This window comes from Camelus dromedarius, chromosome 15 (assembly GCF_036321535.1).
Source record: "Camelus dromedarius isolate mCamDro1 chromosome 15, mCamDro1.pat, whole genome shotgun sequence".
NCBI classification, from domain to species: Eukaryota; Metazoa; Chordata; class Mammalia; order Artiodactyla; family Camelidae; genus Camelus; species Camelus dromedarius.
In genome coordinates, this window is record NC_087450.1 from 13,273,274 (window position 1) to 13,301,119 (window position 27,846).

Below are 27,846 nucleotides of genomic sequence, written 5' to 3' on the forward strand. Positions count from 1 at the left end.
CTGCGCAACAAGTGACTATATGGACTAAGGTGTAGCCTGGCGGCCCGGAGGTTGAAAGTGCAAGATTCTTCTGCGCCTGCGCGGCCCAGGTCACTTCCCTGGCTGCTCCAAGGCTCCCGGCTCGCCGCCATCTTGTATTGGGGGCTTCATTGTTCGCTCTGGGCCGGGCAGTTTAGTGTAATTGCCGCGAAGAAGGAGGCGGGGTAACCTCCAGTCAGCCGAGAAACCCCGCTATTCTGTAGCCATAGCGGCTCAAAAGATTTGTGAGGTAGTAAAGGGTAGGGAGCTGGACCCGGAGGCGCCGCCGCGACCGCAGCAGCCATGGAGGACGAGATGCCTAAGACTCTGTGAGTCTGGGGCAGCGATGAGGGGGGCGGATGGTGGTGGTCCCGGAGCAAGGCTTCGGCTCTGCGCCGCTCCCCAGCCTATTGTTCCCCGTGGACGCCGCGGTCTCATGGTTTCTCTCGTTGGCGTTCACCTGATGCCCGGGGACCCGGGCTGTGAGAGTACGAGATGGAGGGAGAGAGGGCTCAACCCCCTAATTGAGCCCCGACACCTTAACTACACCACGGCGTGGCCTTTGGCCTCGCCCCGGGCCCTCCGTGGTCCTAGGCCTGGAGAAAAGACTTTTTCATTCAAATCTCTTTTTAGAACTCGGCGAGCCTTTTTGTCCCGTGCTTTCCTTCTCTCCTCCCCCACCCCCTCCCCCTCGCTTCTCGGTTAACCTCTTGATCTTTACAGCCGTCTCCCTTTCCATTTCTCTTTGATTCCTTCCTGAAACTCATCCTTTTCTTCTCGTTATAGGAATTTTTCTCTTGAAAGTGCTTGTACTAATTTTCAGGGAGGTAAACTTTGTTCTCGCAGTCGCCAACTGGAAAAAAGCCAAATTCCTTTTTTTTTAACTTCTCTTTGACTTTCCTTTTGTGCCACCCCTTCCCCCGATGAGAAGGCCTAAAATCGACCCCCTAAGGATTTTGACACTGCTTTTTAAAAACAGGAATCTCACATGGAAGGACATAGAGACCAGGGGGAAGTAGATTTAATGCAATTTTACCATCGCTTGCTACTTTTGTGATTGACACGTTGGTGAAGGAGCGAGGAGTTTTATGAAGCAATTAATGTTAATTAATGTTAAGTACCTTAACATATTTAGTCACCCCTGAGAATTTGTACAGTTAGTGTTAAATGGTCTCAGTTAAGGATTCTTTTCTTTGTCGTGTGGCATCCCCCCAGCGTTCGCCTTTGTTTTTCCAAGTATTGTCGGTCCTACCCTTGTGGCTTTTCTCGAAAAGAATAAAAAGCCCGATGAGTTTTGGGCAAAGCTTTTTGTTTTTATTCTTGGAATATTGGCAATTTGAGAACTCTGTGCGTTAAAAATACACTCGTAGGTTCCTTTTTGCAACTCTAGATACTACAGTTGTTAAGAAATACAATATAAATCAGTTACTTTTTTCATGACTAAGTTTCCGTTTGTAATCTATATGAGAAATACAGTCACACTTGTTTTCTTAATAGATAAGTAAACTTTTTGCTAGTTTGTCTCATAATCTGTTACCTTAAGTGTCTATTAATAGGATGCAGAAATTAGTGCATGGCCTTTGTTTTTGAAAGATTATGTCTAAAAAATCATTAGCCCCATAGTTTATGGAAACCTTTTTAAGATTCTTATTTTGAAATTTTAATTTCAGAAACTGCCAGAAATATCTGGGAACTTAACCTTTTCAGTATGTTAATTTGGGTATATCAGGTAATGAAGACAACTTCAGCTTTCTCTAGCCAATCTACAAAAGTTGGTAGTTAAATAACACTAGCTTGGGGACAGGGGACCAACTATTGCAGGAGAAATAACGAAGGAAGTTTTATTCCACAAATACTTATTGAATACTTAGGATTTGCTATGTTCTGTGTTAAGTGCTTTGTGAGCTTATTTAATCCTCATCAGAACTGTGCAGCAAATGGATCTATTGTGCAGTTGAGGGAAAGCTAAGCTTAGAATTTAACTCATCCAAAGTCGTATAACCTTATTGTTCATCATCCTGCAGGTCTACTCTCCTCAACTCTTTAACTCTTAAAATTTATGACCAATTTTGCCTTGTATCTTTCACAAGCATACCCCATCCAAGAATCTTTTCCCCAAAGTAGTCCATGCTTTAACATTTCCTGTTATCCCCTCCCTTGCTTCTATCTTTCTCAACCAAAATTCCCATTCTTCCAATTAGACCAGTCTTGATTCAGTATGAGTAGATTCTCATCCCTAAGTTTTCCCAGGAATGTTTCTACTTTTAATATAAAATGTTTGAATAACCTTGGAAGTCAGGGGCTTTTAATACGTTCTTTACACAGTGTCAGGTCCAGGGTAAGTGGTCAGTAAATTTGTTTTAAAAACTAGTATCATTCCAAGCAGTGAGTCAAGGTTTTATTCATTCTTGAAGGTAAGATGTGGTCTGAATTCTTCTGTTGCCTGTGTACCTAAATGGCTCAGAGGAAATGCCTCCCTTTGCTACAAATGAGTGTTCAGCATTGCCTTGTCAGAGATTGCCAGTATTCAGTTTCTTGTCAACAGTACTTTGGAAACATACAGTTGACTCTTGAACAATGCAGGGGTTAGGGGCTTTGACCCTTGAGCAGTCAAAAATCCATATATAACTTTATAATTAGCCCTCTGTATCCGTAGTTCTGCATCTGTGGATTGAACCAGCCATGATCATACAGTACATATTTAGTGGAAAAAAATCCATGCACGTAAGTGGACCCGCGCAGTTCAAACCTTTGTTATTCAAGGGTCAGTCATATTGTGAGAGGTGGATATGTTTTCAAAATAGAACTGTAGGAATTGCCAGTGGATTGGGTGTGGAATGTGAGAATGAAGTCAATAAGATTTATTTACAAATGTGGAATTATCAGTCATCTAAAATGTTAGTTTGTTGCAAAACATAAGTAAAATGGAGAACAGTCTTGACAGCATGGCTGTCTTAGTCTTGCAGGCATAGTGTTAGATACTTTCATTGAGACTGGTTTATGTACATTTGGCCCTCCGTATCCATGAATGTGGAACCCATGAATACGGAGGGCTAACTGTAAGAGACTTCGAGTATTTGTGCATTTTGTTATCAGTGGGAGGGGGCAGGTCCAGGAACCAGTTCCCCTCAAATAGCACGAAACAACTGTATGTCTGATCTCCAAGTAAAGGAGGTGCTACCCAATAAGATAAGAGGGTTTCAGCTATTATGAAACAGACTCTCCTTTGTGAAGAGTAGACAGTTGTTAAATAATATTAAAATTATGATGCTGGAATACAGTGTTTGTATTATGTACAGCAGTCATTTACTGGTATATACATAATTTCATAATTAGTAAGAAACATGCACTTTCCACCCCGAACTAGAGTAACTCAGGCAAAGTGGATTAATTTTCTAGCAAATTGCAAATGATCAAAAGTAATTCTGAGAAAGTACAGTTATCTCTTTAACAGATATTTATAGAGCACTTAAAATATTCCAGGCAGGGTTCTAAAAAGTAGATATATAGTATGAATGAAAATAAAAGTCTCTACTATTAAGAAATTTATTATTAGAGTAATACCTGATTATTCATGCTTTTCATTTAGATTTTCAGAGGCCTCACCAAATTCTGCATATTTATACAGTGATTGTGGTTCAAAACAAACCCAATACAGCATTCTACTTCGTAATTTTGTTTTGTAGGTTAAGTTTTCTAGAGCTATAATAATCAAAATGAACATTTTAAATGTTTTGGATTACAATTTAAAACTATTTGAACTTAATATCATCTTCAAATATACATATTAAATTGGTATGGAATCCTGTCCCAGAACTGTCAAATTTTCAAATAGCATTGATGACTTTTTCCATTGAATCATCTCAGGTAGCTTTTTATTTTGAAAAATTAAAAACCTGTGGAAAAGTAACAAAAATAGTATGTTGAAGACCTTTTATGTGGATTTACCAGTGGCTAGTAGTTAGCCAAATTTGCTGAACCATTTCAGAATACATCATGACACATCAGGCCTAAATACTTCTAAAAATAAGGGCATTGTTTTACATAACCACAATATAATTTTCATATTAAGGAGATCACATGGATAGAGTATTGTTAACTAATATACAGTTCATATTCATATTTTAGTTGTCCAAGGACATTTTTTTAGTTCATTCGTTAACAGTTCTCTTCTACTCCTGTCTTTACTTTCCAGTTCTGCACAAGATTGGTACATGATCTCAGGGGTGAAATAGTAAATATCATGGGATACTTCAGTCCATGCTATTAACAGGAAGTCTGTGGAACCGCTAGAAAGGGATACTTTAATTTCTTGAAAAAAATTTTGAAAAATTAAAACTATATAAATATAAGACAGTGACATTTTTGTTTAGTTGTCCAATAGACATGATGATGGGAATCTTGGCTTGCAACTGCTCAGTATCAATTTTTGTGTCAGTCAGAATTTTCTTAAAAGAATACTGTAAAAAAAATTCAAGCATGGAAAGAATTTATTAAAAAAGATATTGGATACTCCCAAAATTTGCAGGAAAGTTAAGGAACTGGCTTAGAAAATGTTTAGGAAATAGAGACAGCTGTCAGGCTCACAGTCCTAATCAAGCCACAGACCATCTCAGAAAGGATGCTGCTGTCCCATCCACTGAGGACCTGGTATTACAGCTCCTACTTTCACTGGACGTGGGATCTATTCAATCTCTACTTCTTTAAGCCTTATCTTTGTCTTCTATGTTCAAGACTAGTAACTCCCAATTGACCTACTCTAGATCACATGCAAGGGAGACTATAACCATATTTAGCGTTTTCATCTTCTGGTGAGGAGTCAGGCTCTGCCATAGGGTGAGGATTCCTCTAAAAATAGGAAGATGTTTGGCGAAAAAAATCTGCTACACATGTAACTTAAATCCATACTGTTAGTAAGAAATCCTTTAACTTCAGAAACAGAATAGGATGAGACAACTAGAGAAACATGTTTAAAAATGAGAATGAAAATATTATATACATGACTTGTAGTTTATTGTAACAGAATCAAAATGTGAGAGCAAGTTGTTTGTGTAACTCCCCCTGAAGAGTTTTTCTCTAAACAGCTGTGTGTAGAGTTAATTGATAGAGGCTCCTGGACCTTACAGTATACAGCAGGCCACAGTCAGTAAACAGTAAAGGCAATACAAACCTTAGTGCTTTTTTAAAGTAGCTTTTTTTTTTAATTAGCTATCTTCAAACTAAGTAAATCACTCAAAATATTTCTGATAAAATCTTAGATAGTTTTCCAAAGAGTAAATGATAGAATCCAGGTTCCATAAATACATCAGCTTGTCACTAGATTATCTAGCTTTAGCAAAGTAGATGTTAGAATTAAATTTTCAAAAGAGCCATTTTTTTTTTTCATCTAGACATGGCATTCCTGAGGATTTCTTACAGACACAGGAGTCAGGGTGAGAATAGACCCAGAAGAGTTGCAGAAATAGCACAAAATTCTCACCTGACCTCACCCAGCTTCTCTTTTAATGTTAACATCTTATACCATAGTTACATAGTATAGTTATCAAAACTGAGAAATTAACATTGGTACCATACTGTTAACTACACATTTTATTCCAGTTTCCCCAGTCTTGCCACAAGTGTGCTTTTCTATTTCAGGATCTAATCCAAGATACCACATTGTGTTTAGTTGTTATGTCTCTTTACTTTCCTTTACTTTGTGAGGAGATACCTTTTATGACCCTGACACTTTTGAAGAGTACTGTTTCTCTGCTCTACAGTGACTACTTTTTTTTCTCAATGTACTCTCAGTTAGAATTGAATCACTAAGACTAGCCCAAACTCAAGGAGAGAGAAATTAAACTTCACTTAGTAGAGGGAGGTGTATTAAATAATTCTTGCCAGCAGCAATTATTACTATGGTGTTTTAATAGTAATTTCCCTGATTCCTTCTACATTTATTAATTAGAGTTCTAGAAGAAAAAGCTATTTTCCCCAACCCTGATCCAAGATTCTGTCAAGGATTACCCATTGTATTATGTTGTCAGTGTCTTTTAAGTCCCTCTTAATCAAAAACACTCCCCCCCTCTTTTTTTTTTTTTAACTTTTCTTAGGACAATATATTTCTGAAGAAGCCAAACAAGTCACCTTATACAATATCCCACATCTGGATTTGTGTACCACTTATATGCCCTATATCCTGTAAACTTAGATCCAAATTTAAGCTTAATTAGATTCAAGTTAGACCTTTTTGATTTGAATACTTTATAGATGATATTGTATAATTCATACTGTACACACAATGTCTCATCGTTTATCCATAAAATGGTTTAAAGTTTGATCTCTGTGTCAAAGAGGTAAAACAGCCAAAGCTCTCACTTTTAAGGTAGGGCTTTCCCTTTGCAGTTCTTAAGTAATGTATGTGATAACTCTGACATCCTGCAATTACCCATTTTCTTACCAGCGTTTCACCTACTGGCTCTGCATCCATCAATGGTTCTTGCCTGAATCAGTTATTTAAGTAGGGCTTACCCATTATTAATTTAGTGCTGTCTGTCTGCATTTATTGACTAGCATTTTTCTATGAAGGAATTGTTCATTGTTCCATAAGACTCAGCACTTCTCCCTTTGCCATTTTAACCTATTCCTCTGGCTTCACAGTAAGCACTCAATATTCTGCTGAATGGGTAAATGGAAGGAAGTAATTGAATCCACACTTTCTGGCATGTATAGATATTTATTTTTCTGGGGAGAGAATTCATACCTTTCAACACGTTCCCTGAAGGATTCTTGGCCAAATAATGAGAAACTACAGTTGTTGGGAGACTACATTCTCTGATTTCAGAAGTGGTAAACCTCTAACTCTAACAAGTCTGGAGGTAACCTCATTTCAGAATCCTATTTTGAAAATAATTTTATAAATTCTTTAAATAAGGATCATTCCCCTCCCCACCCAAAAAAAATTAGGATCATCCCAGTCGTGGATCTTATAATACATTATTTACCCTAATTAAATTTCTCAGCCCCTAATTCATATTATCTGTTAAAAGTCTCTCCTAGAATCTTTTACTCTCCACTTCCACTGAGTAGTGATATTCATTGAAAGATTTCCCATTCCTTTGTGAGCACGTACAACACCTGATGAGTGATTTACCCGTGATTTTTCAAAAATATGTTTATAGTGTAAACCAAAGTATGCTTAAATTGGACAGTTTTAGGAGATTCATGTGAATTAAAAATTGAGGAAAATTTAATGTTCTTAGTAATACTGTAGAAGTAGAAATAATCGCAGAACTTTCCAGGATTGATTGTATAAAATGTCCTACATATCTAATGATTCATTTGAGAGATTTTAAGCATATCTTCCTAAAGTAAGCCTAGAAAAATAGAAACAAGCAACAGGTTTAATTTGTAAAACCTGGACTAAAAAAACAGACAAACGCTAGCTTCCCCTCTAGTAACAGTGTCTAATATATTTGCAAGTAACATATCTTACGTGTGTTTTGAAAGAAATTTTGAAGTTCTGGCAAACTTTTGTAAGTTCCCAGATAGTGTAGTTTAAGGCAAAGATCTACCTATTCCCCAAATTCACTTTTTAGTAAACAACTTTAAGAACTGATGCAAAAAAGAAAATTTTAAAGAGTGAATTGATTTTCTTTGTGTTTCAGATATGTTGGTAACCTTTCCAGAGATGTGACAGAAGCTCTAATTCTCCAGCTCTTTAGCCAGATTGGACCCTGTAAAAACTGCAAAATGATTATGGATGTAAGGGTATTTTACTTAGTTAACTTTCTTCTTTTTAAATACATTATTTAAATTCGTTACTTCCAGGAACTCTTAAATTAGTTCATACTGTCTAAGTTCGTAGGGATTTTATTAAATTTGTAATAATCTGTTTTGGCCACTGAGTTTAAATTTGTTTTGCTAAATAAAGGAAGAAGAGAATAGAACTGATCATTTCTAGACCAGATGAGGGCTATATGTGGGCTTTTGTTTTAAAATGTATCAAGGCCCCAGAATTGTTTATTTATATGTGGTGTCAGTTGATTGGCTAATCTAGAAATTCAATTATTTCAATTAAAATGGGAAATTTGGTTAAAAAAATAGACATTTGATACTGTGTGAAAGTGTTTTTAACTTTATTTTTAAAAGTCGTGATTCAAGTTTTCATCAGACTTTAATGTATAGAAAAAACACTGAATTCACTCATCAAATTGGTATTAATCCTGAATCATAATATTTATAAAAAGACAACTTAAAATTCTTTTGATGAGAAAGACAGTGCTAACGAATAATTCTTTTATCTTTGGTCTCTCCTTCCTGTAAACTTTTGGTTTTCTTTTCTCCAGGAAAAAGTAATATATTTGTATATCTGTATCTGCTACTTTCTCTTCTGTTTATTCCAACTTAAGTCTTTTTATGTGGTATTTTTAAGAGTAATTGTTTTGCCAACTGGCTACAGTTTGTTGTCTTGAATTTTAAAATGTCAAGCCTTTTCCTAGTGTGGCAGGGTCACCTACATATGATATAATGGATTCAACAAATGTTTTTGTCCTTCACACTCTTCTAAAGTGTTTTTCGTTTGTTTGTTTTGTTTGTTTTTGGTTGGTGGGTAATTTTATTTATTTATTTATTTTTAGTGGAGGCATCGGGGATTGAACGCAGGACCTCGTGTATGCACTCTATTACTTAAGCTATACCCTCCCCCTACAGTGTTTTCTTACCACATTTAATATCTTTATGCTTTTGGACAAAGAAGAAAAGATCCCTGTACCCACAGAGAAAGATGAGAGGGAAGGACAGGGGAAAATGACAGAGAATTTAAAACCAGTTCTTCTTCATCTGGGTCTCCTTCCTTATCTTACTAATAGCATTTATGGAATGCTTACTTCCTGTTAGTTGTTTTAATGTTAATGCATTATCACAAATGCTTAATAGAAACATTATTAAGCAAATATTATTCCCACTTATCATATACAGAAATGAGACAAAGCAAGGGTGTAAACCCAGATTGATCTGTATCCTCTCCATTGGTCTGTAGGCTGCTGTTCTCTCCATGTCTGGGTCATTCTAGATGTTTGCCTGGTAAAGATCGCTAGGCAGAATGTTAATGACTGCTAGACCTACAGAACGGACTAGCTAGGTTAGCCTCTGCCACTTTGTATAAATTTTGGGTTTTGGTCACTCAGAGTCTCAGATTAACTATCTGCCTCCCCCTCCTCCTCCTCCTTCTTCCTATCACTATTATTAAAGTCTAAATCCCAGTCTGTTCATACTGTTGGACTGATGTTTGTATGTGTGAATTTTATACTCCCTATAGCACAAAGTCTAAAAATGTATAGGCTTAGATTTTTTTAAATCTGAAAAGTATGGTTTTGGGGGAGGGTATAGCTCTAGTGGTAGCCCGGGTGCTTAGCATGCAGACGGTCCTGGGTTCAATCCCAGTACCTCCTCCAAAGATAAATAAATAAACCTAATTACCTCCCTCCCCAGAAAAATTTTTAAAATTCTAAAAATTAAAATGTATAGTTTTTTTCTGGGTATAAACGAAGTAAAATAAGCATTCTTATTTATTGGATTGCCCTACTCTTAGGTGTGAGCTACTTCTCTAACTACATTCTGATGCTTGTCAACATTGATCTTGGTAATAGAATTCTCGTTAAGTTTAGTATTAGTTTGAATTAAACAGTTTTTAAAACATTTTTATATTTAATGTTTTTAAAATAAAATAGTGGTTAGTTTCAGTGTAATCAATTTTGTGATTGCCTTCTTGCTCCAAAATTCTTCAAAATCATTGTCAGTGACTTTTTTAGACTATTAATTGTACTTGAAACAAAATAGTACATTTCTTTATTCTATTATCATTCTAATCTTTTTGAATTAGTTTCTTTTTAACAATTCTGCTTGAGAGATTATGGAAAGAATTTTAAAATGGACTATAAAATTATTTGGTATTTTGCACTGACAAGTATAAAATACTAGGTGTTTTTTCTGCTTCTTTAATTTATAGGAAAACATCCAGGCTTCATCTATCATCAAACCTCAGCTAATTGAAACACTAGCAGAAAAGAGCAGAGAATTTTTCAAAGCACCAAAAATTTTTGTGTTAGAAAGTCCACATTCTAAAACCTGTTCTAAAACTTTACTTACCAGAGGACCTTTTCAGTTTTCAGAGCCTATTTACTTATGTTTTAGTAACAGGTTTAAGAAGGTTAATTAAGACACTTAATCATTAATAAAAAGATTAAATTTTATATAATGTAGTATAAGTTGTTGAAGAAGATAGCTTTCTATAAAATAGTATATTTTAAAGTGTTTACTTCCTTATCTAAACACTTGCAGAACAGACCCTTCATTCTCCATGGCATGATAGCTGAGATGTATAAAAGTTTGCATAATTTTAAGATAATGGGAGTATGAAACTTAAAATTGGGTTTTATGTTTCTTCTTCAATAGACAGCTGGAAATGATCCATACTGTTTTGTGGAGTTTTACGAGCATCGTCATGCAGCTGCAGCACTAGCTGCTATGAATGGGCGGAAGATAATGGGTAAGGTAAGCTATCATTATTAAAGAAGGTGACTTGCGCTGAAAAATTCTAAGTTGTATACAGTTGTTTCCTTTTTAGAAGACTTGTATTTGCTTTGCAGAAAAGGATCAAAGTTAATACTAAAAAGATGGGATAAAACTTTTAGAGGTCTGTTTATGTTAGCATTCTTCATGTCGCTTTGCACGTGGTAAATACTATTTGTTGAATTAATCAATCTTGGATGAAACATCTAGTAACATTGGATACTAATGGGGAAGAATAAAAGGAAAAAATTTATTGGTACTGTAGATAGAAAGGGTTAGTTGAATGTTAATAGAGAAGTATGTAAGGTTAGGATTTGTTAACATTATTTGCATAAGTATCCGTTAAAAAATAAGTATTGAAATTTTGACCAGAACTGGTATCCCTTTGAATGCTTCATCTCCAACATTTACCTGTGTATTCATAGATGCAAATCTTATAATATCTGATTCTAAGCTTTATTTTTATGGAGTATAAATGTAGAAAAATTTTTTTAGGAAGTCAAAGTGAATTGGGCAACAACCCCCAGCAGTCAAAAGAAAGATACAAGCAGTAAGTATATTTTATACTCTTTGAACGTTTGTTTTTAATGTACACAGTAGTTTTATTGTAAAGCATATAAACATCATACGTTTGCAGTAATGTTTTGATCGTTATCCTAAGATATGATTGAATATGTTTGTGTTAATAAATTTAAGAACAAATCTAATCTTTGTCATCAGGTAGTACCGTTGTCAGCACACAGCGTTCACAAGGTAATTGTATCTTCTTAAACATAAAATGAAATCTCTTGAAAGGGTATTCACTAACCACCTGAAGTTTTTTTGTTTGATGTCGGGGGGAGCGGGGAGGGAGGGAGTCGTATTTCTATTTGTCTCTGGCAGTATTTTTCCCCCTTTTCCCAGTGTTAACCAAGTGTGGCTTGTCCACTATTTTGGTGCTATTTTAAGTTCTCTGACCCCCCTGTGGTAGCAGCTGATGTCTTAGAAATACTTTCACCACTGAAGGGCAAGATACCCTGCTTCCTTGAGGTCACAGTCTGTGCTTCACACCCAGATCTTCCGATTGTCCGATTGCTTGAGTTGCTCCTGAAACTGTGTTTCCCAAATGGCAACCCAATATGTTGCTTAAGGCCTGCCAAGTAGGGGTAACTTTTCTTTCCAAATATACTTTGTCAAAGTTAATCTATGTGTCCATTTAGAGTGTTGATCCAACTATTGTATTTTTAAAGTGTTTCCTTTTTTGAGCATTGTCTTTTAAAAAAAAAACTTCACATATGGGATCGTTATTTTTTCTCCAATGCTTTTTTAATGGCTCTGATATAAAGTGAAGGGATTACTGTTTTCATTCTGTTGCCTTCAGTCTTAGTTCACTTGCACATGGATTCACATAAACTGAATGGTGTAATGTCTGGGCAACCAAAACTGTTGGCTTTTGAGAAAACTGTCAAATACTTTAACATCAAACTGTTGCAATGCAAGGTATTTCTTTGATTGTTCTTCACAAAATACGGTTAAGCCAAGTATATCGTGTAGCTAGGTTCAGTAAATTGTCTTAACTGAGGCAAATCTAGTCTACATAACTCATATTACCACTATTTTAATTGGTACAGATTTAATATAGTGGTAAACTGAATAAATGTAAATGACTATTATTAGAATAGTAATTAAGTCATTAATTTTTTTCAAAACTTGTTATAGATTATTAGTTTATTTTCTTAGACCAATATGATAATTGGCTGTAAATAGAAATGTAGCTGTCAGTTTTCCATTAGTTATATCACAGTCCTTAGGAGAATCTTCCCTGTATTGTCACTTTGATTCATTATGTTTAAAATTGATAGGATTTGTCTAGATATAGAATAGTGTTTTACTTATACTTTACTATAATCCATAAATTAATTTAAGAATACTTTATTGAATAGATTTTAGTATTTTTTTAAATTCTAAAATTTTATTTTTCTTTTCACTTCCCCTTCCTTCCCCTTATAAGATCATTTCCATGTCTTTGTTGGTGATCTCAGTCCAGAAATTACAACTGAAGATATAAAAGCTGCTTTTGCACCATTTGGAAGAATATCGTAAGTAACAGAAGATAAATTTAAAATGCTTTTAATTAGAAACAATCTTATGTAGAAGTAATTTGAAAATCTGTTGTGAATTTTGGACATTAATTTTAACACCTGAATGTAATGTATTATATCCACTTGAATAAATATATTGTTTAGCAATTATTCAAGCAGTTAACAGCCAAAGATTGTTTTCCCACTGATACATAAATCTTTGGTCTTCAGTTCTCTTAAAATTATTTTTCAGTGAGCATTAGCTTTTAAGAGACAAATATGCTATTGTGCATACTGTTTCTTGTATAAGTGTCTTGCTAGCTTGGTCATGATCTTTAGTAAAGTTGTGCTCTCACTAAGGAATTTAGACCCTTTGGCTCTTCTATGATACCATGCATTTTCTGTTAATATATTTTAACAAAAAGAAACCTTAACAATTTAACCCTAAAAGCAGTTATTGAATATTAATTCCCAGGTATCTACCCTTTTGTTGTTGTTGCTGTTAACAATAATAATAATGCCTTTTAGTATTTTGTGAAGCACTGTCTTGCTTGCATTTTTTATTAATCATACAGTTTAGGCCTTTTGCAAATAGCTCATAAAGGCAGTATTGATCATAAAAGAACTTTAATGTTTTGAAAAGCATGCCATATAATAGAGTAAAAATAATACATTGATTACTACATTTTCTTAGAAGTAATTGTTATATTTAGAAAAACAAAAATTTGGGGGGTTACTGGTTGCTTTATTATTGTTGTTCCAGCTAGAAGCATGATAAAAAGGAAATGCTAGCTTTGTTTTGGTTTGATGAACAGACCAACAGCAGAAATGAGATGAGAAGGAGACTGGAAAGTAAATGCCGTAGTATCGGTGTTGAATTTTGAGAGTTTTCATTGGAAGAGTTTAGTTCATTGGTAGGAGGATGAAATGCATAGTGAGCAAGGAATGACTATAAGTAAGGGGCTAATGTTAAAGGCAGTTGCACAATTAGGGTGTTTAAATGGACTCTACTTTTAGGTGAAATTTTTCTTTGTGGGAACTGACTAGGAGACTAAAGTTCTAATTTCTTGATTGTTCTTTTAATCTGTCTTAGGGTTTTGATGATGGTTAGCTTGCTTTTAAATACCTAGACTGGAAGGTCTTAACCTTTGGCCTTTCAAAGGCTCTGTAAATCTCTGTGCAAGTTCTGGGCTTGTTTTCATTTTGGTGTGGAGTTTCCTGTAAGTTTTATCCTATTTTCAGAGTGGTCACAGTACCAAAAGATTAAAGAACTCTGATCTAGATCTTTGCTGCTTCTTCCTTAGGGAATCCTTCCAGAAATAAGTAAGAATTAAATATAGTTCAAGGCTAACATTTCCTGAAATTTAACTTTAAGAAGAAAAAGCTTTTCTAACATTTTAACAGTTTAGTTAGCTATTTCATTAAATACTTTGATTTTGATTGAAGTAGCTTTTCTGAAAACATGGGAATTTTAGTTGAGATTAGATAAAGATTGTTTAATAATTGATGAGTTTAAGTTAAATGACATTTAAATTTTAGTAATTTCATTACTTTTTAATCATGGATCAGTAATTTCTTTTTGTTGAATATGTTGGTGGTATCATAATTATAGTCTGTAGACTTTTTTATCGTCAACTATAATTATTGATTTATGTGTTATTTTCTTCCTTGGTAAGACCTTTAAGTTTTATAATTTTCAGTCAAGGTAATGTATAATGTCTGAGCTTTAGGTACGCAAGGAGTTAGTGTTTCTAAATTTGAAAGAACCATTTTCAGTTGGTAGCATCTTTTCCTGATTTTGTTGTTGGTAGTGTTAAAGGAGATAAGTTGATAACTTTATATTTAAAGGTTCTCGTGATAGTCAGATATTCTCTCGAAGATCCTACAACAGTGCTTGGTTTATAAAAAATGTATAGTAAATGATGGCCTATTAAAATATTTGCTATAAAAATACAGTACTTTCTTTCCCTAATTCATACAGTTTAAACTCTTCCTGTTCCTTGAGTTTAGGGTAGTCTAACAAATACTGGTATAGAAGTAAATCAGTTACAAATTAAATGCATGTGTACCATACAGATCATTTTAATAAGTATTTTTACATATTGAGAAGTGACTTGCATTAGTTTTCCCCTTTCACCATCACCTCTTTGTCATTTTGACCCTAAACTTAGTAAATCACTCCTAAATTGATCAAAATATGCTTATGTATACTTTTAATATAAAATTATATTGCATGGCTTTCTGACTTGGGTTTTTGTTGTGAAAGTGCCTGTTTTGTTCATGTGTCCTGAGAGAACAAGCATTGTGACATACCTGGCTAACTTAAAAGCAGATTGCCTGTGAAGCACAATTTGAGTCCAATTTTTTGAGGTATGGAGTTTTAGCTATCATGGCTGGGTTTTTTACTCAATCTCAAATAATAGGGCTCTGGTTATTTTGCAGAGTATCTCTGAAGAATGGACAGAATTGCCCTGGCTAACTACAAGCTACGGTTCACAGTGGATAAATGTTGGCGTGCTTTTTTACTTTCTGACTTTTTACAGTTTTACTTTTATATCTTTTAGTTTCCAATCAATCTTATATGATTGCTATTTTAGAATTCAGTATAAAATCTTTTCTTATATAGTTTAAAACTAAAGTGTGTGTCTAGTGTTTTTCTTCAATGATTTAACATTTCTGAAAAATGTCAAGTTCTCAAAATTTACCCATAGTCCAAAAGGGGGGGGTGAACTGATCTGAGAAAATAAAACAATTTAATTAATTTAGGGAATATACAGCTTTTTCATTCTTTTAGTTTCCAGTTTTCTATTTTAATTTTTTAATGATTAGGTAGTATATAGTGTCAAATAGCAAATTATAAATTGCATGGTTAAAGAAAGCCATTCATTTAGTGTGCCTGTGAACTCTATAGTGGTTAAGTAATTCATATGAATAGCTGCTTTTACCATGCTTAATATTTTAAAATTTTAAAACTTTTTGAAGTGAGAGGCAGTTTCTGTACATTGTATACATATATATTTAAGAAGTTACTGATTTGCATGTTTATAAAATTAAGCCTCATTTGCTAATACATGATAAATTTTATAGAGTAAAAGGTGAATTTACATTAAAGGTTCATTTTAATGAAGCTGAAACATGAAAATGAGTTGTGTGTGAAATTCTCACTTGATATCCAGAGAAGAGTTTGCAAACCTAAACCTCTGATTGTTTCTGATTTCAGAGATGCCCGAGTGGTAAAAGACATGGCAACAGGAAAGTCTAAAGGATATGGCTTTGTCTCCTTTTTCAACAAATGGGTGAGCTCGATAAGTGCATGAACAGTGCTTTGAGAGTAAAGCATAAACATTCTGTTTCAACTATTAGTCATTTCTTTCATCTGCCATTTGTCATTTCACTGATAATGAATACCCTTACTAGGGGACATCGTCTTTCTCCCGTTTGGTCATTTAGTCAATATTTATTTAGCATCTGATGCATGCAAAGTACTGATACAGTGTTTTCAGAATATAGAAAGTAGAGGTGTTTAAAAATCATCAGCCAGAGGTAGATACTGAATATCTCATTTCTATATTTAATTCATTATCTCCCTGTTTTATACTCTCGTATTTTGGGGTTTTTGAGTAAAGACATATTTATCTAGAGAGATATATACTGTATAGAGTGTAGGCTATTTCAGAAGGCGAGAGAAAGACCACAAGGTATGGGGGTTGGGTGCTCAGGTTAAAGTAAAAGTGGGTACACACGCCATAGACAGTACGGGGCATCCCCGAAGACGAGGGAGCTACAGAGGCCAAGAGGCACGGTGTTACCAGTTTTTATGGGCTCGGCACCTTCACTTGCCAAGAAATGGACCATTTCTAGCTACCCTGGGGAAGGGGTGGGATTCCCAGGAATTGGACCACTGCCCACTCTTTGACCTTTTATGATCAGACTTGAAGCTGTCATGCTGCCTGTGGGCCTTGCTATTTTAAAAGTAATTAAATGCTCCAATGGGTGAGGACTTTTTTATTGTATATTAATGTATTTGAAAATGTCTCATTTGACTCAGCAAACATTACTGAACACCAATTTGCATGGACTTGAGATTTCTGGGTTTTGCAGAGAAAAGGAAGGATAGTGTGTTTGTCAAATGAGAGGTAAGAGTAGGGTATAAAGAAGGAAAGAGCTCGTATTTAGGGTGACATCTGGATAAAATCCTTGGTATGTTCTCCATACAATGTAATACTGTGCTGTTGTTTTTAAAAAAAAAAAAAAGAGTGAGGAAGCTCTGTAAGTACTGTCAGGTGAAAAAGCTCATTTATATTATAAAAAAAAGGAGGTGGGGAGCATATATTTGTGTGTGTGTTCATGTTTTCTTTTCCCCTTGCAGGGATAAACAAGAAACTTGTTGTAGGGTCTCCTGTTTAGGCATGCGTAATGAGAGTTAGGCAGATGGGCAGCAGGTTAGGAAGCTTCTCACTATACTATACTGGTTGAAGTTTGAACCTTGTAAATATAGTATAAACTCAGATAAAGAATTTAACTTTTTTACTGTGATAACTCAAAGTTCCAAGAGATATCACACTTCCAAAAATATAGGGGTGGATGATGGGAGTACTTATATGCACTATTCTTAGAGTTCACACTGAGGTTTCATTAGCCCTAGACTTTATTGTATTGCCTCTGTATTATGACTGTTGTTTGCTGATGATAAGTACAAAAATGCTATATTTTTCTGTGTAAGAGTGCCTTAGAATGAGCCATTAAAATTTTTTGAAATGTATTCTAGAAGAGATTTTCTTACTTTAATAAATGAAGTATTTGAAATAGGTACTGTATCGTTGATTTGATGATTTCAGGTCAAATTTATGAGCATCATTTATTGTGCCATTTTCCTCTGAGGTCCCCCCCAACTATTTTTTTAAGTTTTCTTGGGGGGAAGGGAGGTACCTCAGTTTATTTATTTTATTTATGTTTGGAGGAGGTACTGGGGATTGAAACCAGGACCTTGTGTGTGCTAAGCATGGGCTCTACTGCTTGAGCTATTCCCTTCCCCACGTTCTGAGTTTTTTTAAAAAATACATGTTTGCTGTTATGCCAAATAGTGTCAAATCTTCTTGTTTTTTTTCTAGTTCCTGTGTCTGCTTACACTGAAACTAATGTCTAGTTATTCCTCCCTATGAACTCGTACTATCCAGATATTTGTTATAACAGTTTGCAATCATTTTGCCCAAATTTTACTTTTCATATAAAAACTGTGCCCTAAAAATGTTTACATGGCTTGTAAATTAAGGCAAAAGAAGGTAGAATGCACTGCAATTGTATGTCAGCTATTTGCACGGTAACATCACATCTTGCAGTCTGATTGTTTAAATGTGTTACACAGCATAGCTGTCATCCTCCTCTCATGAAGTGAAAATGTCTTCTAAGAAAGTAGGTTGGCCTGAGAGATCAGGAAAATTTCATATATTAAAAGAAAAGTTGCAACTGATAAAGCATATTGAGAGGTGAAAATGTAAAAGCTCTCCTATGTACAAGTCCCATCTGCCAATTACAAAATGAGAAAATAAAAACTATCGGAGTGTAGCTGCTGCTTGAAGCTTTACTGTTACTCACAGCATAGTATTTCGGAAAGGTAGAACAATACGTCATACAATGAGCTGATAGCCACAATTAGTGTGAGTTCCTTAAAGGACTGATGAGTAGGGTTTTAGTGTTATGTGCTGCTTGGGGGAGGTAGGTTGGGGGCTTTGGGTGGGCTGGGAACTCATTTTTTACCACTTGAGATTATGGAATATACACCCCTGCTATATGAAATTCACTATTTAATGCATATTTAGTATGAAGGTCAGACAGAGTTGGATTGTAATCCTGATAACCATCATATGATAGGTGTAACTTTGAGTAAATGATTTAATTTAATTTTTCTAAATTTATATTTCTGTGTCTATAAATTTGTGATATGTGATTGGCAAGTGTTGCAAAATGCCACATCCCTGACTTCAGTTACCCCCGACTCCCTTGCCTCTTCCCGGGTTGTGTGTGCTAGGCAAACTACAATATTGGTTCAACATAGCTTTTCTGCTTACTCTGAAGTAACTGAATGTTGCTAGAGAAAAACCGAGTCAACTGGTTTTGCTTCTAGTTTAATGGTCACACGCATTATATAAGAACATGGTATTATCTTTGCAAACCTATGTTTCTCTAGTAAATTTGATTTCCCATTCTTTAATAACTGTTTCATGCCCCCCTTGATCTCCTTAAATAGCCCTCTTTTCTCCACCACCACCCTGAGCTGACAACCTTATGCTTCAACCGAGAAAATAGAAGCTGTCATATAGAGGAATTCCCTCAGCTTTCAGCTGCCAAACCTGCATAAAATGCATTCACCTTCTTCTTCCTCCTATTACAGAGTAAGAAAGGCCCTTCCTGTAAAAGACCAAATCACTTACGATTGGGGTCCCACTGCTCTGGCCTTTTCTAGGACTTTGATCGTGTCCTTATTCTTTTTTTTTTCCACCAAAGTTTAATTGAGATACAATTCATATACCATGAAATCCACTCATTTCAGGTGTACAATTCATTGGTTTTTAGAATATTCACAAAGTTATGCAACTATCACCACAATTTTGAAATATTTTTGTCTCCCTAAAAAGAAACTACATACTCATTAGCAGTCACAATCTTTTTCTTTTACACCGCCTCCCCTCAGCCCTGAACAACTATTAATCTACTTTCTGTCTGTATAGATTTCCCTGTTCCAAACATTTTCTGTAAATGGAGTTATATAATGTGCACTCTTTTCTTTTGTCCTGTGTCATCAGTCTTCCTCTTCACTGGACCGTTTCATTCAACCAAGAAACATGTTCTAGTGTCTCATTAAAAACCACACTTTATCCCACATCCCTTCCCTATCTGTATCTGCATTTTTCTGTTGTAATTCAGAATCAAACTTCTCAAAGGAGCTGTTTGCTTGTGCTTCCACTTCTTCATCTCCTGTTCACAACAGTACACACACACACTGCATTAAAATGTTTTTGCTGCTTCTATGAACCAGTAGTTGTAACTGTTTCCTATGGCTGCTGTATCAAAGTAGCTGAGTGACTTACAACAATAGAAACTTGAACTTTCTTGAAGTTCTGGAGGATAGCAGTCCAAAACCAAGGGGTCATCATGGCCATGTTCCTTCTGAAAGCTCTATGGAAGAATCCTTGCTTCCCTCTTCTTAGTTCCTGGTGGTAGCTGACAGTCCTTGGTATCCTTGGCTTGTAGCTGCCTCACTCCAATCTCTGCCTTCCTCTTCACATGGCCCTCTTCCCTCTGTATGTCACCACATCCGCTTCTCTTCTTATAACAGCGCTTCTTATAAGGGCCCACTCTAATCCATATGACCTCATCTTAACACATCTGCCAAGACCCTATTTCCAAATAAGGTCTCATTCACAGTTATAGGACCAGGTAGACAGAACTTCGTATCAGTTTAAGGGAAACAGTTCAACCCACAACAGTAATTAAACGTCTTACGGAGTTCAGACTAGTTAGTGTAGTGAGCAGTATTTGTTTCTTTTTAAGTATATGTATTTCCTTTTTATGTCTCAAGAATGACTTTTAGCCTTGAATTTCCCTGTTCTTTTGCTAGGTTAAGCCCGCATTTTGACACTTCCAGACCAAAGCAGCACCACATTTACTTTTCAGTACACTGTAAGCTGACTTTTGTTCTTACTCTGTACCAGCACTGTTCTTTTCAAGTTTGCCTCTTGATTTCTGCCTCCTTGGCTCTGTGACAGTTCATTTTTGTGGGTTTTTTCCTTCATCACTGGCTGCTCCTTAGTCAGCTTTAGCTAGTGATTTCTCCTTTACCCAGTTCTCAGATTTTGCTGTTCTGGGATGCTTTTTTTTCTCTCTCTAGTCTTTCTTCATGACTGAATTTTATATCCCTAGCTGGATTTACTTCACATTTACTAACAAATGCTTTTCGTTTGGATGTCTTACAGATGTCTCAAACTTACTGTGTCAGTGGAGGTCTTTGTTTCTTCCTGAGACCTGTTCCCCTTCTCCCTCCCAGGCTTCTCATTTCCATAAATGCTAGCACTATCCTCCCTACTGTCCAAGCAGGGACCTCGGAGTTACCTCTGCCTTCTCCTCCTTTACTTACTGTGCACTCCCCCATCTCCCAGTTCTGTTGACTCTTCTTTACATCAACTGCTACTGCACTAGTCCTGGCCACTAACATTTTTTTTAAATCAGGATATTGCATTAGTCTTATAAAATGTCTTTTTCCTTTTATTACCCATCTTCCCATACTGTTTTCCTCCCAGCACTAAGAATGGCCTTCTTAAAACAAATCAGATCATGATAATCTCTTACTTAAAATTTTCAGTTTGTTCCTGTGGTACCTTTCCTTTTTGCAGACAAGGTTCCAGTGAAACTAGTCATCTTTTGCCTGCTGCATCTAGATGCATACCAAACCCTTTCCTGCCTTAACACACACCTTGCCGTGCTTTTCCCTCTGGCTGGAACGCTTTTCTAGCTCCTGTTCCTCTCAAGTTCGGCTTAAATGTCATTTCAGAGAGAAGTAGATCCCCATGCCCATGTCTCAGCATGGGTAGTCTGTCTCTCTGAGCCTTTTGTTTCTGTCCTAGCATTTACCACCATTTATAATTACTTTGTTTGTCCCCCCAAAAGAACATAAGCTCCATGGCAGCAGAGACCATGTCTACCTCATCCACCGCTGTTTCCCTAGCACTTAACCTGCTGTCTAGAACGTGATAGCTGTTCAGTATTTACTTGTGGGATGAATGACAAACCAAATACTGTCATTTAAAACTTGTTGGGTTGTATAAAGTGAGATTTTCATGCATAGTAGTCTGAGTTATTACATCAACTTTATAGTGGCTGTGTCATAAGGGCTTTGGGGCTTTGGAGTTTTTCAGGTGATTAACATTCCCAGAGTCTGATTTTGAAGTAAAAGACAATTTTAAAACAACATTGTATTTTAGGAAAGTGGTCATATGTTGTATATTTTATAAAGCATTTTCATTGAAAAAACATTTGTGAAAAGCAGCCATGAGTTTTCTCTACTGCTAACAGTTGTTTAACATGAACTAATGGTGGCTTCTTTGTCATTTCTAATGTTGTGCGGAACAGGATGCTGAAAACGCCATTCAACAGATGGGTGGCCAGTGGCTTGGTGGAAGACAAATCAGAACTAACTGGGCAACCCGAAAGCCTCCAGCTCCAAAGAGTACATATGAGTGTAGGTGTATTGGAGAAGAAAAGGAAATGTGGAATTTTGGAGAATACACTAGATTTTAAGTGTTATAGCTGTTCCCGGAGACTTATTGCAGAAATAGATGAGAAGCAAATCAAGACTACTATTCAAAAATGTACTTCGTTTTCATTTTTGTAATTATAAATAATAAATAATATCTCTAAAGTCTCCTATTAAGTAGAGTATACTAAGTAATGTTTTAGACATTCTTGGGGGAGGTTTAATCAATCAAATGTAATATGTATTAAATAAGCATTTTGATCAAGGTAAATATTACCATTACAGTAGTGTAGTTAATGTTGCTTTCCTCTCTCTGAACATTTTATTTAATGAATTAAAAATATTAAACTTTCTCTCCCTAGCAAACACCAAACAGCTATCATATGATGAGGTCGTAAATCAGTCTAGTCCAAGCAACTGTACTGTATATTGTGGAGGTGTCACTTCTGGGCTAACAGGTACGAGGGCTTTATCTGTGTGGCATTTTGAGATTAATTTTTTAACTGAAAGGCTTAATATTTTTAGGATTTTAATATAATTTAGTGTGGTTTGTTTTTGTTTTTGTCTAACAGAACAACTGATGCGTCAGACTTTTTCACCATTTGGACAAATAATGGAAATTCGAGTCTTTCCAGATAAAGGATATTCATTTGTTCGGTAGGAGCGGTTTTTAAAAAAAAAAAAAAAAAAAAAAAAAAAACTTTTGCCCTCAAATCATTTTTAAACATTTAACTTAGTGGTTTCCTTTAAAATTTACTTTGGTTTTAAAGAAATAGAAATTTCTCTAGCGTTTATCATATTTGCCACTTTTTTAATAACTCCCTCCTTCCAACACAAGGCAAATAAAACATTCTCTATTAAGAAAAGAAGTTTCTCCAGAACTACAAGATCTTTGGGGAAAAAATAGCAACAAAAATATGCCATTTATTGGTTCTTTTATATGAACTGCCTGTTTTACCTCAGGCTTATTCATAAATATTTTAAACAGTTTATGTTGCTAATTCTTAATATTACTTCCAATAGGTTCAATTCCCATGAAAGTGCAGCACATGCGATTGTTTCTGTTAATGGCACTACCATTGAAGGCCATGTTGTGAAATGCTACTGGGGCAAAGAGACTCTTGATATGATAAATCCCGTGCAACAGGTGAGAGGGTTCTTGACTTTGCCAAGTTGTTGCTGGGCGAATAGGTATTTTTCAATGAAATTGCTGATAATCCTTAGTAATGTTTCTAGCTAAAATCATAGTATATAAGGGCTCTTCCTACATGTATTATAGTTCCAGAGTGGTGGTTCATGGATAGCAGTGGTGACATGATGAATGTGACCGCCTCAATTGACCCATGCTCACAGAGAGGATTTTAAAATGCTCCGACAAACCTAACAGGGTATTAAATTTTTCTAATACTTGGTAGATTTATTCACGTGCTATTTGGAGAACTCACAAGCATGCTTGGTTCAGTTGAAATAGAAGCCATAAATATATCTAGAACCTTGGTATTTTCTTCCAGATTTTGCTGCCTTTGTTTTTCCAGGGAGCTTTTACTGATTCAGACTTGATCCCACAAAGATTTCTATGAGGAAATTGTAAATGGAGCACCAAGATAGGAGGAATAAAATCCTAAACTATATGTTTCTTAAGTAAATTGTGTATAGGAATAAGTAATCTTTATCTCTTCCCTACCTAAAGGAAACAGTCATGGATAGGTTACAAGACATTTAAACATTATATTGAGTTTCATATTTATCCCTAGGGCATTACTTACTGCCTTACAAAGAGTATGCTATTTAGAGCCTCGTGTACAGTTAAAGCAGTATAACCTCACTTTTTTCTTTTTTAACCAGTGACTTTATAAACTTGTTTATCCTTTAATTTTACTTGTAATGATGGCCCTATGTGTTATGGCTCTATATTTGTGGTAAATTAGGACTGTGTATGTACCTCTAACTTCAAATAATATTAAATTGTGTGTTATAATTTTACTTAATAGCAGAATCAAATTGGCTATCCACAAGCTTACGGCCAGTGGGGCCAGTGGTATGGAAATGCACAGCAAATTGGCCAGTATATGCCTAATGGTTGGCAAGTACCTGCCTATGGAATGTATGGCCAGGCGTGGAATCAGCAGGGATTTAAGTAAGCATAATTGTTCTTTTCCTTTATTATTAGCTTTTGAAAATGTCAACAACTTAGGAAGAGATTTTAAGTAATTAGTAGGCAATGTGGCCCTCTGTCTAAACTATAGCCTTTGAAGGACTTAGAGGTTTCTGCTTTACAGTTTTAAGTGTTTCTCTTTAAAAATTTGCCTAGGGGGGTGGAAGGTATAGCTCAAGTGGTAGAGCACATACTTAGCATGCATGAGGTCCTGGGTTCACTCCCCAGTACCTCCTCTAAAAATAAATAAACATAGTTACCTCCTCCACCCCCTGCCAAAATAAAATAATTAAATAATACAATAATAAATAAATTAAAAAAAATTTTTTTAATTTGCCTAGAAATACATTGCCTTGAATTATAACCAGTGTTACAAGAATTTTGGTAATGCTTGGTAATTAATCAACTATATTTAAGAAAATAAGAACTTAATAATTGCTAAGCTTTATATGTGACTAATGGTCACTTAGCTATTCTTGGATACAGTTACTTTGATGCTAGTTGCTTTATTCATTATGCTTTTTTTCTGTGCAAAAAGGTTTATTCATACATTGTTATATGGAAGCTTCTTTATATATACTGAATTATGCAGTTTTACTTAAATTTCTGAAAAACAAACTGGAAATTTAAAAAAGCACTTTGCAGTTTTTATTTAAAAGGAATCTTGTAATGTTGAAAAAATTTGTGAGCTTACATATGATAATAATTATTTTAATTTCTTCTTTGAGTAATATAAGTAAGTACAAGTCCTTATCATACCAGATGATCAGATTTCTTTCAGGTACTGGCTTGTTCAATATATGGCCAACCCCAGATAGACACTTTTCTTTTCTGGGATTAGAGATTAGTTTTTTTCTGAGTTCAAAGAGAATAAATGTTTATAGATTAAGAGCATTTTCTTAGCTGTAATTAAACTAACAAAATTAAACTGTACAAATTAAAGCTATGATGAGGATGCTTATTTTTAAAAGAAAAACTTTTGCCTTTGCTTTTCCTGGCATAACAATTATTCTTATATCTGGGCGTAAGAAAAAGGGTATTTCCTATGTGTGTCATTTGTTAATCGGTGGATTTCCCTTCCCCTCTTCTTTCACATTCTCCACCAGTCAGACACAGTCTTCTGCACCATGGATGGGACCAAATTATGGAGTGCAGCCGCCTCCAGGGCAGAATGGCAGCATGATGCCTAATCAGCCTGCAGGGTATCGAGTGGCAGGGTATGAAACCCAGTGAAAAAGGACTCCAGAATCTAAAGCCAGTGGCTTGAGGCTACAGGAAGTGTAGTAAAGCCGTTGTTTACTTAAAGATTTATCAAATCAGTCAGTGCAAATGTCAGATACAATGTATTTATTTAAAAGATTCATTTTTTAATCATGAAATTACTTACCATCCACATTGTTTTAAAAAGAAACAAGATGCTGGATGTCTGCCAATTTTTGCCTTCATTACCTTTTTTGATAAAGTTTCTCAGATCCTTGTTTCAAATACAAATGCAGGGATTGCTGCCACTTTTTTAAAATTGAGGCAGAAAATTGCACAATGTTGAACTTTTTTCCACTGAAGTAGTGTGCAGTTCTAGTTTGCATTCCTGATGTGATTTAAAACATGTAATATAAAGATGTTAAAAAAAAGAAAAAAGAAAAACCAAAACTGTGCAGAGTCTAGAAGTTTTTTGTACTCTTCAGCTTATGCACAATTCTGTTTTAGAGGTTTTTTTGTTTTGTTTTGAAAAAGACATTGTTTAAACTGTCCCATCTCCACTGTTTTCCCTTTGGGGTTTTTTAATATAAATTATTAGTTTACAACATTTTTGTATCTACATTTTTTCATAAATTTGTCTTGCCTTATTAAAGTTCTGTAAAATATAAATGGAAAAAATGATGTTCAGTTAGGTTGAAAACTTTTCTCAGATGGATTGATAATTGCATTCATCTTGTGTTTTATATGAGAAGGTGCCTCAAGAATTCCCTGTTGAATTTGTTTAAAAGGGTTTTTCTCTTCTGTGATAAACTTCACTGTGTACCAGGAAATATAAAAACAAAAACTTGTTACTAAAGAAAATCTCTGAAAAGTGATAAGTTCTTATGAACTCATGTTAATTTCATGTGTCAAGTTCTACATTTACATGTGTTATTTCATTATGTAAAATGTCTTAGCAATTTAGTATTTTGCACAGTTAGCAAACTTTGTCATTTCCTCCTTAAAGGCATCATGCAGAGTTGACAGGAGATTTATAAAGTTTTGTTTGCATGTGAATATCAAATACACACTTTGGTAGTCTTTGAATACAAAGTCATCTGCTCTTGTTTTTCAAGAATTTTGAGACACAAAGTTGTATGTAAATGAATATATTAATTTGCCATTTTCTAGTTATATTTACTCAAAAAGAGTAAATCAACTTAATATGTACAAATGATAGCTATGAAACTGTAGAATATCCTTATGTCAGGCTTGGGGTTCACTGTGAACTCCAAAGTGAGCCTGAATGACCAGCCGGGCAAAACATTTTTTTAAATGTTCAGAGGCCAAAAGATAAACAAAAAAACCCTTGAAATCCTACCTCCTTAAACAGCCTTCAAAGAGGAGAGTCCTCAGTGCAATCATTACTTTGATTCTTTTGGTACCTGTTTTCCTGGAGTTCCCAATTTTATTATTTTGGGGTGGCTCCGAGCATTAAGAGGTTTAATCTTTGATGGCATTGTTCTAGTTTTGAAATTTCTAGTACATTTTGCAGTCTCTTAGAAGAGTTGTGGGAGATTTTGTTTTGTTTTGTTTTCAGTGAAAGTCACAAACTCTCTGACTCACAAAGGGGAAGGGTCCTCAGTATACATATTTGGATGGCTGATTGTTTTTTTAAGACCTTCAGAGAGCTCCTAGCCTTTTATTTAGGAATAGAAGGCCTGTGAAATCTTAAGAGTTTCCTGGCCTGTATCTTCCAGGTAGGAGCAAATGACTCTTAAGCTGGTCTTTAAGCCAAGACTCTTGTAAACCAGAGCCCAGGAAAGACAGTTCCTAAGTGTATAATTCTCTGGAGCTCAATTCTATGCAGTTGTACTGATGTTTCATTAAGTCACTGTGTATTTTAAGTGTTAATACATTAAAAGTTGCTTTATGGAAGATGAGTAAATTTTTTCAACACTTGGAAATTTTATTTCCTTGTTAACTTCTACAGATCAGGGCATGCAACCAAAAGCATCTTAAATGAAATACTCAAAAAAAAAAAATAAAATAAAATAACAGGATGCTGTTTTTAGATTCTTCTGGTTTATGTTCCTATTTTAGGACCCTCATTATTTTTCGCTTACTCAAAAATATCTTATGTCCTATACATCTATGGATGGACTGCAGGGTAAATTATTTGGGCATAAATAATCTAAGCAAAAGTATAGTTTTTCTTTCATTTTGACTGTTTTCAAGTGTTAACACTTTTCATTAGCCAATATTTTCTTATTGCACAAATCTTAAAATGTACATGACTACTTTTTAAGAAGAAAGTAGTATTACTCAAAGGTTTACTACTGAACAAATTCACATTTCAGGAACATTGCCAACTTTGCTTTCAATCTTAACTCTTAGTGTTAAAACAAATCATTTAAAAATTTACAGTCTAAAAATCAAACTGTCACTAGTTATCAGGTAAGGAAATTAAAGTTTTAAAAATGGTTTCATTCTCTGCAAGATGCATTCAAATTTTACTTTAAAATACATCTGGTACTGTAAAGAACCCAAAGTGGTTCATACTTAATGGGTCATTATCCAGTATTCGTTGCCCTGACTATTTGGATATTAAAGTTCCTTTATGTTTTGTATAA

At 35.0% G+C, this 27,846-nt stretch overlaps 1 protein-coding gene across 12 annotated transcripts; it reads left to right on the top strand.

Annotated features, from left to right (window-relative positions):
- TIA1 (TIA1 cytotoxic granule associated RNA binding protein) lies at positions 1-27,846 on the top strand. Of its 12 annotated transcripts, none has more exons than XM_031467210.2 (13): positions 54-347; positions 7,665-7,761; positions 10,453-10,551; positions 11,065-11,119; positions 11,290-11,322; positions 12,560-12,647; positions 15,850-15,925; positions 21,756-21,864; positions 22,242-22,337; positions 22,452-22,536; positions 22,903-23,026; positions 23,874-24,016; positions 25,141-27,846. In XM_031467210.2, the coding sequence occupies exons 1-13, from the start codon at positions 322-324 to the stop codon at positions 25,265-25,267; spliced, it is 1,158 nt and encodes a 385-aa protein (XP_031323070.1). In that variant the 5' UTR covers positions 54-321; the 3' UTR covers positions 25,268-27,846. The 12 variants fall into 12 exon arrangements, 8 of the variants coding, with proteins under 8 accessions (XP_031323078.1, XP_031323070.1, XP_031323071.1 ...); XM_010979873.3 differs by having other exon boundaries at positions 66-347; positions 23,871-24,016; XM_031467211.2 differs by lacking the exon at positions 11,290-11,322 and having other exon boundaries at positions 55-347.

Coding starts and splice junctions, on each gene's coding strand:
- TIA1 (XM_010979873.3), top strand. CDS start 322: ATGGAGGACGAGATGCCTAAGACTCT. Junction 10,552..11,064: donor GGCGGAAGATAATGGGTAAG/GTAAGCTATCAT, acceptor AAATTTTTTTAG/GAAGTCAAAGTGAATTGGGC. Junction 22,537..22,902: donor AAAGGATATTCATTTGTTCG/GTAGGAGCGGTT, acceptor TACTTCCAATAG/GTTCAATTCCCATGAAAGTG.